At 39.4% G+C, this 16,745-nt stretch overlaps 1 protein-coding gene across 1 annotated transcript in view; it reads right to left on the bottom strand.

Annotated features, from left to right (window-relative positions):
- Nucleotides 1-16,739, bottom strand: part of XPR1 (xenotropic and polytropic retrovirus receptor 1) — a 117,876-nt gene extending 101,137 nt beyond the window's left edge. Inside the window, exons 1-2 of the mRNA XM_085300973.1 lie at nt 16,550-16,739; nt 8,763-8,814 (exon numbers count right to left, since the gene is read on the bottom strand). Coding sequence (XP_085157099.1) covers nt 8,763-8,814; nt 16,550-16,618 — 121 coding nt within the window. The 5' untranslated portion in view covers nt 16,619-16,739. The remainder of the gene's footprint in view (nt 1-8,762; nt 8,815-16,549) is intronic.
- Nucleotides 16,740-16,745: the final 6 nt, after the last annotated feature.

Here is a 16,745-nt window from a genome sequence, read left to right as displayed (position 1 = left end):
CTAAGAGTCGCTGCTCATAAACACCCGCAGTGGGCTCTGCTCACAGGCTTCAGAGGGCTCCAGCAGCCAGGCCCAGGCACTTCACCAGTCACCTTGTTATATAACAAGTATGACAAAAACTACTTTATAAAGGTGGATTCATGCTTTTTCACACAGTTGTTTCCACATGATTTTTAACTAAATGTATACAAATCTGGATCATAGTGTTGCTGCCTTACAATAAACTAGTTTTGATATTCTTGTGAGACCATGCTAGTAAAATATCCTTTATATTTTTATGGAGTTTGCCTTGAAGCTACACTCCTTGTCACACAGGAACAGAACCAAGGGATTTGACTTTCACATTCAGGCTGTACTAATTCAGGGGAGAAGGGATACTATATAATGGAAACAGCACAAACCAACTTAAAATATATTTTACAAACTCAATTGCCTTTTAAAAACAGGATTGAAAAAAATATACTTTAAATCTCAACTTTAATTTTTATTATTGTGTTGAGATTTGAGACATAAATACTATATACTTACAGAAAACACGTTTAAATTGTTAAAGAATTAATTTTCTACTTTTAATAATAAAGGGTCAAACCACAAGGCTATAGATACACTGTATATAAAATGGGTAAAATATGACTTATGCCATCTAAAGGATAAATCTCTTTAAAAACTAGCCTTCGTTTTTACTTTAGCTATCAGGAAAACCAAACATAACCAGTAGTGRCTTGACTTTTATTCAGCATATGTCTTTATTAATTTTAAAAATATTTAATCAAAAGGATAGACCTTCTCATGTTCCAAAAATGTTATTGTGATAGCTACCACATGGTGTGGCCTTTAAGCAGATTAATGTAACAAAACTAAAGGGACAGCTCCGGTAGGGTAGTCTCAGAGGACAGCCTTCGCTCTTCCGCTGCATTATGCGGAGACGTCAGGTCTCCATGGGGTATTGGCAGGTTGGCCATTTTTCCAAGGCATCTCACAAAGCAATTCCAATCCAGAAGAATGAAATTTCCTTCCAGGCATAGTCTGCTCCACTCATTCCCTGCCCACAGCATGCATTTTTAAAGACAGAGAAACCAGTCAAATTTAATTCATACTGCATTATTCACCAAGCAGCTATAGTCTCATCCAAAATCTTAATTGCGTAATAATTCACACCACCTATTTCAAGTACAGTTCCAAAGAAATTACTAGAAACCCAAAAGCTGTCTCCTACACGCACACTAAACCTTGCTGCTGAGGTGTCATTGCAGCCTTTTTTTAAAAMCACGCAATAAACACTAGCCCCTTTTGTATACGTGTACATTGTTTCTTTATGTCTACAGCCAAAATGCTATTTGATGTTCTGTTACTGTTTCAGGGTGTTTGAAGGCATGGCTATCTGTCAATCAGACAGCTTTGTGAACCCTTTTTTCCTACTTTCTCATACGCAAGTTTTGACCACTAAAATGAAACCTGCAATATATCAGTTAACTTACAAATGTCATTAATTTCCCTAACCACTGACAAGGGAACATACCAGCCTTTTAAAATTACTGGAAAGCAAAAGCAGGAAGGAAAGAAAGCACAGCTTAACAGTTCTGATGGTGCTGTTACCCCACATCATTAATGAATAATCTACAGCCCTTCTGCAGCTGGGCTGATAAGCAGTTTGCAGACTTGCAAAAAAGAAAAGAAAACTACTTCTAGGAGCAGCCTTTCATACGGGCCAGCCTAGCTTACTAGATCCTACTTTCACTATTACCCTACTGAGCTACCTATAATTCTTTGATTATCCCAAGTTTCATAACTCTTAGTATCCAGTACCAAAGGATGCTTAAATAAAGAAAAAAGTGTACAGAAAAAAATTACACAGCAATTAACTGCCCCTCTCTAGCCTCAGAAACAGCCTGGAACCTATACTATTTGGTATACTTAAGACTCAATAATCAGCAATATTCGAGTTCCTCATCCAACACAAATGTCTCAAAGTTGTTTGAGCTACTATACAAGTTACCCAGAACACATCACAAGACATAGGAAAATAGAGAAAGACTGGTTCCACAACACTGCAAGTTTCTAAACTTGTTTATGTGTATGAAGCAGTGTATCAGTCCAGGAGCTGGCCACAGAGCAAGCAGAAAGTGAAAGGAGGCTCAGTGTTTCCCCCAGTCCCAGGCACAAGCTTCCCTCAGAAAAAAACAGTAACTGACACCATCCACCTGCTAAACCACTTCCCACCTTCGTTTCCTACCAGCTCCTACCCCAGGCCACACAACACCAGAAAATTCCCTTCCCATATCAGGGATACTCTCCCACTGACTTTCTGGAGCAAGTGGTTGCCAACAGCTGAAAGGACTCATAGGTAGGTTCCACAGTGTGAAAGAGTTTGCAGCCCACAGAAACCAGCACCTGTAATCAAGACCCAAGTGCACCAGTCCCTAGAGGCAACAGCAAGGGCTGTTCCCTGCTGCCAASACAGTTTTGAAATGTACACCCACACCACAGCCTGGGAACTTGTGGTCTATGCTACAGCAATAAAATCAAAACCTACATTGGCAAGTTGTCTGCACTACCCACAAGTTACTCTCAATCATTCCAGTACGTCACCTGCTCTTTAACCCACATCTGCCTACCTTAATAAACTGTCACTGAGGTTATTTATGCAAAGAAATAAGTTTCTGATAAAGCTTAAATAGAATTCAAACACCTGTTCCCCAATTACTCTGAGGAAGTCACTATGTTGATAACATAGTAGGGTCTATGCCCCCCAATGAACAGAAAAACATCTACACTCATACGAAGCAAGCACTGTCGTCAGTCTCACTGCTGAATTGTTGTAAATATATGAACTTACTGTTGACAGAAAGAATACTTTTACATCATAACAAGGCACACTGAAATAATAATAATATGTTCATACATAGGCATCTGTGTTCCAAATACGYTGGTGGTCAGCCAGCTGTTTTCTCATGCTGCACCCTATTCCAACTGTACACACTGTTTACCTCTCAAACTTTATTGCCTTAGGGTAAGAGAAACTAGATATCATCTCCTTCTCTAAATGCTGGTATGCAGCCAGTTTCTCCTCCTATCCACCATCTGCACGCTCCGGAAATCAACATTTTCAACAGGCTTAGCTACTTACTTTTCTAGCTAGACTAAAACCTGGCATCAGGTATCCAACTGAGAAGAGGAGCGTCATGGGATTTTGAGTTTACACTCTAGTTATAAATATGGAGGCCTCCAGATCAAATTACACCCTGCACAGAATCCAGGACCATCAAAGGCTGTAGGATACTATCCTTCAGGCCAGTGCATCCTTCGAAAGGACACTGATCCCCAAGTCCTTTACATGTGCACAGCAATATAGTGAAAGATACACAAGGTATTAATGTATTTGGCTACTTCACGGTAGTCGATATGAAGCATCTAAATATTCTCATACAAACAAAACCTTGGCCTGCTACAAAGTAAATTTATCTAATTTGAAATAAGCATTTATTTTGAAATAAAAAGGATATATATCTTTATATATGAGGTATATAAATATACATACACATATATATACATACAAACCTTGAAAATTGTCAGTTTCATAACTTTGGAAAACAGAAAACATGATTTTCCACATCTTTTCTTATTTATTGAAAGTCTTTATCACTCTAAGGAACATTATTTATTTAGTAACAGACATAAATCCAAACTACTTAAGTTTGGATTTACTGGACTACTCAAAGACGTTTAGCTGTCAGATAATATCGTTAGCGTATTATAAATGAAAGCAGAAACAAGGTTATAACCACACAGAACATGCTGGCAGTGCTGGCACTCAATGTCCCATGCTCACACCTCTTTCTTTTCTAATCTAAAGCAAACAAGTAAATGAATATACAAATTACAAGTACCAAGAGAGGATCTCTTAGTACTAGAGCTTTTTCCCTACAAATCAAGTCTTATTCTAATGTCACCCATTAAATTTATTCATGAGTTGAGCTAGCTTAAAGCATTCCTATCCCTTTCAGATATTCCAGTTTCATAAAGCTTTTTAACAAGCAGTGATGCTTGCTCAAATGGTACTACTGGAATTCAGGACTGGGGTTAAATGGAATAAATAATCTCCATAATGAGAAGACACAACAGAACATTCTTGTACTATCTGATACTACAACATCACTTGTTTACATAAGTTTTAGAAGGAGGTCAAATTTCAATATCTGAAAGACAAATATTCTAAGAAATAATATTTAAAGTAGACCCTGTCCATTCAGGCAGATAATCAGAATGAATAATTTACAGCCACACTTTCATCTTCACTGCAGCTGAGAAGAACTGAATTCTAAGGAGCTTGGGGAGACACAGACATATCTGCTCACTAAGTGGAATAACAAGCACCACCAAGTAGACCCCAAGCAACAGTGGTCCAGTAACCTATTTTACTTAGGTGACCAGTCTGCCAGCAAGCAATGGGAGAAATGCTAAAATCAATATGCTCATTGTAAGGTCAGTATTTCATGCTTTTGTTATAAAGCACATTCCACCCCAGAGAAATCAAGTACTACATTAGGTTTTCACCTGTAAATTGTCACAGATTCTTATTGTTAGCTCAAAATAGAGGCTGCGTGCCTGCTCCCACTGACTTTGCATATTGTCATGCAGGTCTTCTGCCATGTCATGAGGACTCAGAAGCAGAGAACAGTGTCATGGCAGCATCAATTTGCCCTGATCAGTCTGTTAATAGAAATTAGCACAGCACATACCATAAACAAAGCAAACGCATCAAAGAATTCTCCAGAAATTCAAACAAGGCCCATCATTCTACTAGGAATCAACCACCATTTAATAATTCAATCTCTCATACATCACTGGAAGAAGTAACAAGACTAAACGCTGATTTTGTACAGATGCTGCTCAGATAGAAGGATGATGCAGTTTTCATTAATATAAAGCTTCATAAAAAGATGAAGAGAATCTAAAGGAATAATGCCGGCATAAAGAAAACTGTCACCACAAAGCATGCAGACAATGGGAAAAAAAAAGGTACTTTCAAATAGATTAAAGCTATGCATTTATCTAGCAACTCTGCCACAGAAGACATGCAGATAGTCTGGTACCGCTCTCATGGAGCGCAGGGAGCCATACGGCCTTTTCCCAGTAATGTCTGTTACTGCAGCAGCCAGATTTTAGTTAAAATGGTCTAAAATGAGATCATTTAAGGCTCCTACTGGGAAGACAGGTTTCAATAACACACTCCTGTAATTTCTATGCGAAGTTCAAAATAACAGAGAAGTACCCATCACGTATTAAACTGAAAACACGCAGGCAACAACCAGCCCCTGACTGTAGTTGCTACATCTTCCTCAAAGTTCAAGGAACTTGCTCTATCAGCTGCGACAGGGACTAGAGCAGTGTTTTGGACACGGTCTGTATGTGGTCACACACTAACTCTAGCCTATGAACAAGGCTTATGCAGCCCAGATACAGGTAAATATTTTTACAAATGTATACTCTCCCCTTTAAGCAATTTCCTAAATGTAGGATTTGGCTTCATATTTTCAGTTGTTACAAATGTCTCAACTACACTGAAGAATCTTAGACACACAAGATATCATGAAGCTGAGAACTGGTGATCACAGTTTCAAGTAAAGGCAAAGGCAGAAGGGCTTAGGGGAAAAGGAACTAAGCAACAGGGATACAGAAATATCTTGATCTGTTTCCAGCCAGTACAAACTCCTTCCTAAAGCTGCAGCTCATGGAAAGATATTTGCCTTCCCTCTGTTATCTCAGCGCTCCTATGGTCAATGGAAGAATCCACTGGCTCAAATATATCTGCCCTTGTAGACAGCTCAATGACACCAGTACAAATAGCCCAGTCCCATCCGGGGCAACCCACAAGCTTCAGAGGAGGGGAAAAGCCAGAAAAGAAAGAGTGGAACAGATTCTAAACAGAGAGAACAAAGGTGGGAAAGAACACACCAAAAAGAGAAATAAAAAAATCCCACCACACACACCTTCCTCTACTGGTAACCACAGTAAAATCTTCTCAACTACCCACACTTAACTAACAAAAGTTGAGGGAAGCAGTGTAGCCGCTCTGCTTAAAAGAAGTTTGTGCAAGACAGTTAAATGAGTGGCCCAGAGTTGTTTGGATCATTTTGTCTTCTACTCAGGTAACACAGAGGAAGAGATCTGATCTCAAAAAATAGAAATAATAATAAAAAGGGGGAAAAAAGAAAAGAAACACACACACAGCACTTGCATAAATATAACTGTCAGGTCATTATTCCTCTTTTTATTGAGCAGGTTTTGAAAGTATCAAAGGAGACAGATGCACAAGTTAAAATTTTTTTAAGCATTTAAAAGAACATAAATACACCATTTTATTCTTCATCCCCTCTTCCTTTGCCAAATGTGTTTACACACAAACTTTACAACACGCACAACGACAGAACATCAATATATCATGATGAGCACCAAAAAAAAGAAACAAAAACATTGAATTATATCACCCGATCCTTAATAAGAGCTTTAAATTTTAGGAACAAAAACATAAAAGTTTTTACTCCTCTCCATTTTAAGATGTGCACTAAGTCCCACACTGTTTGGAAAACAGCAATACCTAAACAAAGAAAGCACCTTCAGGGATGGAGTTTCAGGCTTAACTTGATGTATACCAAGTATTCTGCATTCACATAGTTTCATGTAGGACACATTACTGGCATCAGGAACTCAAATTTCATGCCAGTGGCTCACCGATATTGCCCAAGATTAGGGTACAGAAAAGTGAACACACTCCTTTCTTTCCTTGTTTGATATACGTTCAGTCTTTAAGTCATCAAACAACAAACTCATATGGATGAAGGACAGTTGTGAGACAATTACTTCAAAAGAAAAGCTGTGATCCACCCTTCCTGCTAGTATGGAGCAGGTGGCTTCCATATACCTCATCTCATCTGATCGTGGAAGCTCAGCAACTCTAAACTCATCTAGTCCTTATATAGAAAGTCACCTTGAAATTCTGGGTATCACGAGCAAAATCTAGTAAGGCACATTCAAACACTAGATTACATATTTTTATTAGCAAAGATATCATTCGCTTCCTGTCAGTGATGAACTGTCAGGTAGAAAAAGGAAAAGAAGCCTTATGAATCATCTATCTTCTATAAAACTAATGCTAGATTTTCAACAAAATCAGTGAATCACCTTTAAAAGTGAATACAGATAGCCAGTTTGATCTACACAGATCTTCTCTGTCTCCCAAGCAGCACAAAATCAATTTTCTACATCAGAGAACTGATTGTTCAATGTTTATGGGTGTTTTTAAGCAATTTTGTCCCCAGTTTAAAAAAAAAGATGACCTTCTTCTTTAGCCAGCATATTGTTTTTAAGATTTTTTCTCCATTTTCCAAAATAACCCATTTTCGATGATGCTAGGACAATTGCCACCTGGCTTTAGAAGTCTAGTTCTAGAAACTCCACTTTAGAGAAAAGGGTTTTTTACAAACCCCATTTACTTCAGCAAAATTAGCAGGTTGAGTCAAATAAGCAGCCAAGTGTCAAGTTAAATCTAAGAATTATACATGTCTGAGCACTGCTTAAAAGAAGAATTTTTCAGCTTAGATCGTGCACTTGAGAAGTATAGCTAAAAACTGCCATCTCACACACACACACATCTAGTCTATTAACTATTACAATGTTTTAACATTCTAATCAAAAACAGATAAGTACAATTAAATCCATCAATTAATATTTCACGTTATTTTAACTATACCACATCTAATTTCCCAAGTCTAATCAACACAAAGCAAGGCAAAGCAAGCAGTTAATGAGATATGCTTAACACCGTTTCAGAAAATATTATTCACGTTAGTCAACTGACCACAATAAAAGCAGCAGTTCTGCTTCTGCACTCATGCATGTGCACTCACTCACGTGCTCTCTCTCTCTATATATATGCAAATATATATGTGCATACGTGTATGTGTGCATGCGTACACACAAAAGTGAAGCCCAGACTGCAGTTAAAGAAAATTTTGAAATCAATGTTGCACAGAAAATAAGAAAGATTAGGAGGGAAAAAAAAGTTTGAAATCCCCATGAAGGGCAAGTAAATATGGACTGAAGTAACATAAAGGCAAGAACTATTCAAGATCTCAAAGATAAAGAAAGGAAGAAGACAGACAAAGAATGTAAAGGGCTATACGGGGAAATGCTGTGCAGATAATTTAATTAAACAAAAGATTCAAAATATACTCAGCCTAAAAAAGTGCTGTTCTAAAATAAGTAAATAAATAAATAAATAAAAAGAACTCTGTGGAAGTAAATGCATGCGTAAGAGAAAATACGCTCATGAAATACAAGATGTAAAACAGCATTCAGGGGGACACRGGATAAAAGGAAAAAGTTCTTACAGTTCAAATCACCAGTAACAGATCAGGAACCAATAGCTCCCCAGCACAACTACCTCCTGAAGTGGCTAGTTACCACAGGAAAACAAAGGTCTACTCTCAAGCAATGAAGAAAGTACTTCCACCAGTGAATGTTCTTATAAGTAAGAGGAACTCAGCTGTTAAAGTCCCAAACCATACAAAGACATGTATTGTTCTAGTGACAGAGGACAAAACGTTCTAACAATCCAAAATAGCACACAAGCTGTGAAAGGCCAAGCTTTTGCCCATCACTGTATTAAGTTTACCAATTTAGGAGGACAGAAAAGGAGCTGTATTGTGTGTTCAGTATCCAATGCCAAGAAAAAACATGACGCTAAATTACAATTTGCTTACCTTCTATAGAAGGGGCCTGGTCCTGAGCTGCATAGAGCATCTCTTTGAAAGCCTGCAAGAAGAAGGAGGAAACAAGTAATCCAATTAGTATTACAAGAAAATGAGTGTTTGTTTGTTTGTTTTTTGCATCCTTTGATAAAACTGCTTGAAAATGCATAATAATTAAGGTCCTTTTACCCCTCCAGACTGACACATACAGCTACAGAATATGATGTCAATGCTATTCCACGTGTTTCTGATAACATAATACACACAAGTTCATGTTAACCAACTGTTTTGTCTAAAGCCTGTTACCTTACTGATCTACGTATTCCAGCAATATTTTTAAGCATCCACCTTGGGAAAAAAAGTTTCCCATCCAGTAGGATGTTAAAAGTTTTACTTCCCCACACACAAAAAAGTGACTATTTCAGAGCTGTGGTGTGACATAGAAGGAAGTTTGTCATGGTAAATGGAAGAAAAGCAGCCTCAAGGATTTCTTATCACTTTTATGTAGTAGTACAGAAATATACGTGTTCTAAAAGCTGAAGACAACATGACAAACAAGATGATGAAACCTAGAGTGACTGCCTTCTCTTGAGGTGGAAACTGAAGGACAATATGACACAGACCAGAATTATTAACCAGGTCTTCAAGTCCTAGAGACCCTGGGACTTGGCATGCCAGAGACTAGCAAGAGCAAACTGCTCCTTTGCTTTGGTGTAATCCTTTCAGTTACCACAAACACTAACTAGAATCACCAGTGGTGCACAACTGCCCGGAAGCAACAAACAGGAAACCTAATATAATGCGACTCCTTTTTAAGGCACCTCCCTTCAGACAGTTAAAGATGCTGGTATTATGTCAACTATAAATTAAACATACACTCTACCTCACACCACAATGCAGGTAAAGAAAAAAAAAGTCAAAGTTAATTCTTATCAACAGCTGAAGAATTTGAACCAGTTTYGGAAAGAGAAGCAATTAGCAAAGGCCAATTCCCTACTGCAAGAGTTATTTATTTAAATGCACCACATCACTTGATAAAGACAGACATGTTAGCACACACATAATAAACATGAGTGTGCTTTACACATCACTGCTCCAAGAACTGGATTTTATATCCTAACTTTTGAACTTAAAAAATCTAAACCACAAAAGTCATTTAGCCACCTTTCTGGTTTTTGAAGCTTCCCATTTCTTCTGCCTATTACCCAATCCATTCTAGACTTCTGTAATCCTACATCTCTGCATTCACTATGTTGCCCCCACCCCAAACTCCCTCTCAAGTCAAAACATCACAGCCTAACTAGCAAATACCCTCAAGGAAAAAAAAGGAAAAAAGGGAAGGAAAAAAAAACAAGCTCAGCAATTGGAAACTCAACACTGTTGAAACATAGTGGTTATGATCTTGTTAAGTAAATAAAAGGTCTAAAGGACATGTCTATTTATCAAAGGATATCATAGATGGCAAGCTAAACAGGCAGTTAGTTCAGACATCTCTCAAAGGTCTGATTCCTGAGTCCACAGAGGTCTCCACAAAGGTCACTTGCATAACTATTTTCCTAACTAAGCCATTGCTGAATGATCATCTTTCCAGTGACACAGTTCTCTCCTACCCTCCATTTTTGTTCTAAATTCCTCCTGAACATTGGCCATTTCAATCCTTTTCCTCACATGACTCACTAGTTAGCAGCACATGATCTGGTTCCRTATATTAAGTGGTCAAAAACCCATCTCCTTTTTCACCCCACTGGTCATCCTCACCTATCTGTAACTTCTTCCATGAACCACAACAACCACACAACATAGGAGAAAAACTTTAAAAGACAGCAAATTGGAAGCCATAGCAGTAAGAAAACCGTTTCTTCCTTTAATCTACCAAGAGTTAAAACTAGCAGTGTTTCCTATCTCCAGGTTTACGACTCATTTTAAAAAAAGATCACAACACTGAAGGTCTTGCATTAAACAACCTTGAAAGCTGAAGGTGTCAGTTGTCAGGCAGACATCTCCCTCACGCAGACTCTGATGTATTACAATCTGGCAGCTGCACGGCAGCAGATATTGTTACTACTCACCTGACCTATATAAGTAGAGCAATAACCTGAAAGTGAATGGCTTAGTGCTGCTTAACACCCGAATTATTTAGTCTCCTAGATGACAGAATTTTAGTGGGGATTCTTTCTAAAAGTTATCCATCACCGCCACCTTCTAATGTTCAAGAATTATTCTCTCTGGCCTCAGAACCTAGACAGGAAAGATGTTTTTTTCCTGCTTTAAATTGTGTTGCTGATAGCACCTAGCATCTGCAGCAAGCTTCCAAAAATGTACATCAGACAACAGAAAAAAAGAAAAAAAAGAAAAAAAAAAAGAAAACACACTTAGAAATGCAACTGTCAAGTCACAACAACATACAAATTCAAGGGCAGAAAACTTAAAATGCTAGAACAAAGCAGTTGTTTAAACTGACTAGTTTTCAAACTGCTCATGCTCTTTTAAGCTTGTCCGCTAACACCCAGAAGGACAAATAGTGAAATAGCACAACAGATTTGTGTCAGGGGGTGGCAAGCTTGGGTGTGAACTGCCTATCATGAAGCACAGTTTGAAGAGCAGAATTGGCCACGTCCCAACAGCCGAAAGACTGTTTCTGGAAAAGAGACTCCAAAGACAAGCAGATTATACAAACTACCAGTTTCATCTTCTCAACCTACTTCTTGATGTAAGGTTTGGTCTCATAAGGAAAGGATTTTTAAATGCAACCCGTTTCTCTTATTCAAAAGGTAGAGATACTTAAAACCTGAAGTCTCTTTAAAAGAGAGTGGAAGTCATATGCTTATGTACTTTATTCATGAGGTTTATACCAGTAATGTCTGTTCTGATTCTTGTCCTTCCCCAGGCCTTGCCCTTTTTTTTTCTTTTTCTTTTCTTTTTTTTTCTTTTTTTTTTTTTTTTTTTTTTTTTTTTTTTTAAAATTTTTCTTTAAAACTTCATAAAATTTGCTCAGTAATTCTCAACCTTCTTTGCTGTAACAGAATATAAAGCAATACAAGGAAATACATGTGCAAAAAGACTACAGGCTGATGAGATTTTGTGAGATGACTAGAGACTTCTGCATCCAAATAAACAAAATCGGATCAGATTAACCAAAACAAAATTGCCATCTGGCAAGTGTAAAATTCAACTAAGTTTCCATCAGACTGATACGCACACTTACACTTAGAAGTCTATAGACTAAGCTCTCCTCTTTCTCCTACAAGTACTCCAGAGATGCACATAGCAGCAAAGGAAACTTGCATCACGATTTGGATAAACAGAGGACTAGCAATCCAACACTGTTACTGCACCTACTAACATGTATTAAATGCAGCAAAGTATGCTTTTAGAAAAAAGCATTAGTTGAAACTTATCTAAGAGTTACCTCAATTTGGTCAATATTGTCAGCTTTAAAAAGAGAAGTCTATTTCTGACTTTTAAAAATGGGATTTTGTTTCTGGAGCTTTTTTTTTCTTTTAAAACATCAAAGGGACTGAAGAGTAAGAGAAGTGAACTGTTTCATAACTTAAAGTTTTAAGACAAAAAGTGTACTAAAGCAGGGCTCTCTAGAATGAGCATTTAACTGACTGGGAAAAGGCTACCAACTTTACAGAAGATACGCTGTCAGCTACCCTGAAACAGGTTGACCAAATCTTTTCAATACCAGGTTTTACKATTGAAACTGCCAGGTTTGGGGTACATCCACAGGTCACTGTCTGGTTGCATGATGAGAACATCCCCCCTCCACACTGTGGATGCAGCAGCTCCTGGAGCCACTTGCCCAGGTGCCCATGTAAGGCATCCAACACCTGATAGTCTTTCCACGCACTCCTAGGGACTGCTGCTCCACTCCCTTCTGCTCTTCATGACCAGAAGATGGTGAGTAAAGTCCAGCCTGCAGGTTGCTTATTATGCTGCCCTATCCTAAGCAATGAAACCAAAAGCAGTTTCTGATGGCTCTTCAGTTACTGAAAAGTGAAGCATTATTTCTAAAGTCCAGAAAAAAAATTTCTGATGACAATCATGAAATCAAAAAAAGTTTTAAACATTTTTGACATTGTCACATTTAGCATTTAACACATTTATCAAGCATTTTCACAAATTAAGTATTTGCCAGTACATTGTTTTAAACTGTTAATCATATCCAAGGAGTATCCTAAGAATGACACTCAGAATTTTCATAGTAAAAAAAATGYCATTTTATGCTGGGATTATATACTACATTATTGCCACTGATGCTCACATAAAGCCTTCCTTACCATTTGCACTGATAGAGGCTTCAGGAAACATCAATTCAGAAAGGACTTTGTGTAGAACATGTGAAATATTAAATCCTGCTTTCAGGCAATCTTTAGAATGGAAAGTTAGAATGAAAAGTCAAATTAAATCCATTATGGCTTTTGTAGAACTCCATCCTCATTTGGATTCAGTCATGGCAAATGGTTTGTGAAATGCTGAATAAAACAGTACACTACACATCTTCCCCCTCACCCTCCATTACAAGCTAAACACTTTCTCAAAACACAAACATACTGCAGTGCTTTTGCTGAAAGAAAGATAGTAAGAACCTAACTTGTAACTATCAAAGCAGAAAAAGAATGAACTTACATCTGTCTAAAGCCCTTTCACCGACCAAGTATCTGCTCTAATTCTGGGCAACTTCCATCCTTCCTAAAAGTAGTTATAATACTTAACCAGATTACAGTTTGAGAGAAAGATCATGCTAACAGTAAGAACATAGAAAACTGTAAATTGTTAAAGAACATCTGAAAGTGATACTACATTTTAGGTATTCAACACCAAACAGACTTCTTTCTCCCTGACGTAATCAGCAACAGATTACRTCCTCCTTCAAGTTTTACTATTAATTTATGTAATACAAAGCTCCTTACACCACCCTAACTGTGCATCTGTTCAAAAGAGAGACATCACCCAGTTTGGATCTCAGAAAGACTTGGGGGCTTCTTGATTGCATGAGTGTCACCTGTTCTCCAACAGAAATAACTAGAAATATCACAGTACAAAAATAAGATGACTACACGTGAGCTTTATGATACAGTGTGACTTAAAGAAAGCAATTTCTATTCCTTTTTTATTGTCCTTTCATTATCATCATGAATTGGACGTGGTAAGTCCCAAGAAACAGGAACAATCCCTTCTGAGTTAAAAACCTACACCACAAAATCTCAGTCCGAAGCGCCACTTGTTTCAATCAAAAAGACAAAAATTATAAGCTGTAAGATAAAAAGAACAGTATAATGCCATGAAACAGCAAATATTTTTTTTAAATTTTGTACATAATATGTGCTGTAGGAAAAATTTTGCACAAATAACAAAAGCAGCATTTGACCTTGTGTTTGCTAATCAACAACTCAGTATTTTTCTTGACAAAACCAGAAGGTTGTATGCTTTTTTTTTGCCTCAAGTCTAATCAACAAGTAAACCAAGTTAGTACCACCCTCTTATGCTCCACACCCACCCGATCACCAGTTACTGAATAATAAATGCCAGACTATTCCGTTACTGGAATATGCATGAGCAGGCGGTTGACTCGCATTCAGCCTGCTACGACAGGGGTAACAGAAGGAGTCTTGAGACTTACTACTAAAAAGGAGGGTGACGTTTTTATTTTAATTCCCTTTAAGCTCAGCTATGTTTCCAAGGAGGAAATCATTTTTAAATTATATCCAGAAAGAGCAACAACAAGAAAGATCCTACTGAAAACTTATTTTTATTTTAGTTTGGAGAGGAAATGACACACAATAATACTGCTCTAGTTAAAACATCTGAAAACTAAGAGGCATGTTAACCTCCTGTAACGAGAACAGTAGCAGAGTTCTTCACGCATTAGTCAGAGATGTCATACTTCACTGGGTCTCCTCCACCTTTCCTCTATAGCTCTGGTCAGTACTGTAGGTCAGAAACTAAAACACACGGAGCTAAATCTTCTGCACTTCTACCATCTATTACCTTTTCCATTCCCCACAAACCCACTTCCAAATTTTCATTTTGAAAAATGTTTCTATTTCCAAGAACAGAAAACAAGTCTGAGAAATCTTCTACAGATAGTTATCAGAGACATAATGCAGAAATAGTCTGGTACTTTGTTATTAGGACAATGGATTTCCTCCTTCACAAATACTGAAGCATTATTTGGTCATCTAATTCTCTGAATTACTTAAGGAACTCACAATTTTGTTCTGAAATCAAACCTGACTGCTATTTTTATCTGAACATCCATTCATTTGCAGTCAGGTAGCAGAAAAGGAAACAAAGGACTAGTCAAAAGGGCAGATGTAAAATTTCTTTTTCAAGTTACTAACAAAGTGATTAATACGATAAATACGATTTTCCTTACAAAAGCAAGCATTGTTTAATAAGGACATTAGAAATAAATTACTGTTATGGTCCTAAAAAGAGGACCCAGGCCTTCAAGTGTAAACAGATGTTATATGGTTTTTGAGTGGCTCAGTCAGACAAGAAGTATTGCTGATCGTGCATATCCTATAATCAGTTTTTAGTTGTCCACCTTTAACTATCACCTGTGGAAGAGACTGACATCACTGGAAGCAGTCTCTGCCACTGCTAACCCCAAAATAAAAAAATGGCTTGACTACAAATAACAAACATCACGAGCTTCCCTTAGTTCTAACTGTTACAACAACCACCACTATAACAAATTTCATATTAAGCAATCGGTGTGACCTCTAGAAAGCTGATATAATGAAAACCTAAAAGCTGTATTCTGCAAACAATTTATGATTAATTCAGAAGAACTTTGTGTAAACTGTGTTCATAAAAAGCCCTAATTACAGTGCTTCACTGGAAGTATGAAACATTGAGATGCACAGCCTCACTAGCCTTCAAAAAAACAWCAGACAGTCAATGCTGGATCTGCTGCACTGGTTTGAGTCATTAATGTAAGCTGTCGGCATTGCTAAACTGGACTGTGGCCCTGCAGGAATACTGGCGACGCCAGCAGGAATGGAAGAGCCCGAGGGGCTGGAGGGTGCTGCATTACCCGGCTAGCTCTCCTCGGCTGCCCTCCTCGGGAGGCGCAAAACCGGGCCCGGAGCCGCCTTCCCCAGCACCCCGCCGCGGCCTCCCCGCGCACAGAACTGGCGGTGGTGCTGAAAGGCGGCCGCCCCCACGCAGCCACGACGAGCAGCAGCGCGCCGAGGGCCGCCGCGGGGCTCCCGGCGCGGTCCGCGCAGGACGCCCGGGGCCGAGGACGCGCTGCGCAGCTCCGCGCCGCAACCCCACGCGCTTCATGTTGCCTTTAGCCTGCGCGACCGGAAAGCGGAGAGGGGAGAAGCAGCGACTCCCAGCTCCTCTCACGAGCCACCTCTTACGCACGGTGCAAGATCACCGGTTTCCTTGAGAAATCTCCCAGAAAAGATCTTTTTTTTTTATTATTTTTCCTCCATCTCCCAAGCTTCTGACCTTACTCCCGCGTCAAGAGGTTACAGGCAAAGAAAAGCAGATTAATTAAAAACCCAGCAGTCCCAACCTCTTTGGGAGGGCGAGAGCTTTCGCCCAGATGGATAAACAGACCGATTTTACATCGTCCTCCTACGGAGGGAATCAGCGGGAAACTGCAGGACGCCGGCGAACGCGCGAGCCGCCGCGCCGAGCCGCCGGGATTTCACTTAACGCCCCCGCCGCTCCCCAACGGCCGCCAACGGTCGCTAACGGCCGCGCCTCGCGGGCGCGCGCCCCGCCGGCCGCGGCCAGCAGCGGGCACACGGCGACGCTCGCCGCCCCGGGGCCCCTACCTCGTACTGGATGTACTGCTTCCGCCACTCGGGGGTGATGTGCGCGGCGAGGTGCTCGGCGAACTTCATCCTGCCGCCGCGCCGCCGGCGCCGCGCTCGCTCAGCGCCCGCGGAGCCGCCTCAGCGGCACCTCGCTGCGAAGGGGCCGCCGCCGGTAGTGGGGAGGGGGGGCGGCCGCCGCCGCCGCCGCACATGG

The sequence above is a fragment of the Rhea americana genome, unplaced genomic scaffold (assembly GCF_003343005.1).
Source record: "Rhea americana isolate MKP2758 unplaced genomic scaffold, rheAme1 scaffold_17, whole genome shotgun sequence".
NCBI classification, from domain to species: Eukaryota; Metazoa; Chordata; class Aves; order Rheiformes; family Rheidae; genus Rhea; species Rhea americana.
The sequence above is the reverse complement of the archived record's forward strand: the minus strand, read 5'-3'. Positions and strand labels throughout refer to the sequence as shown.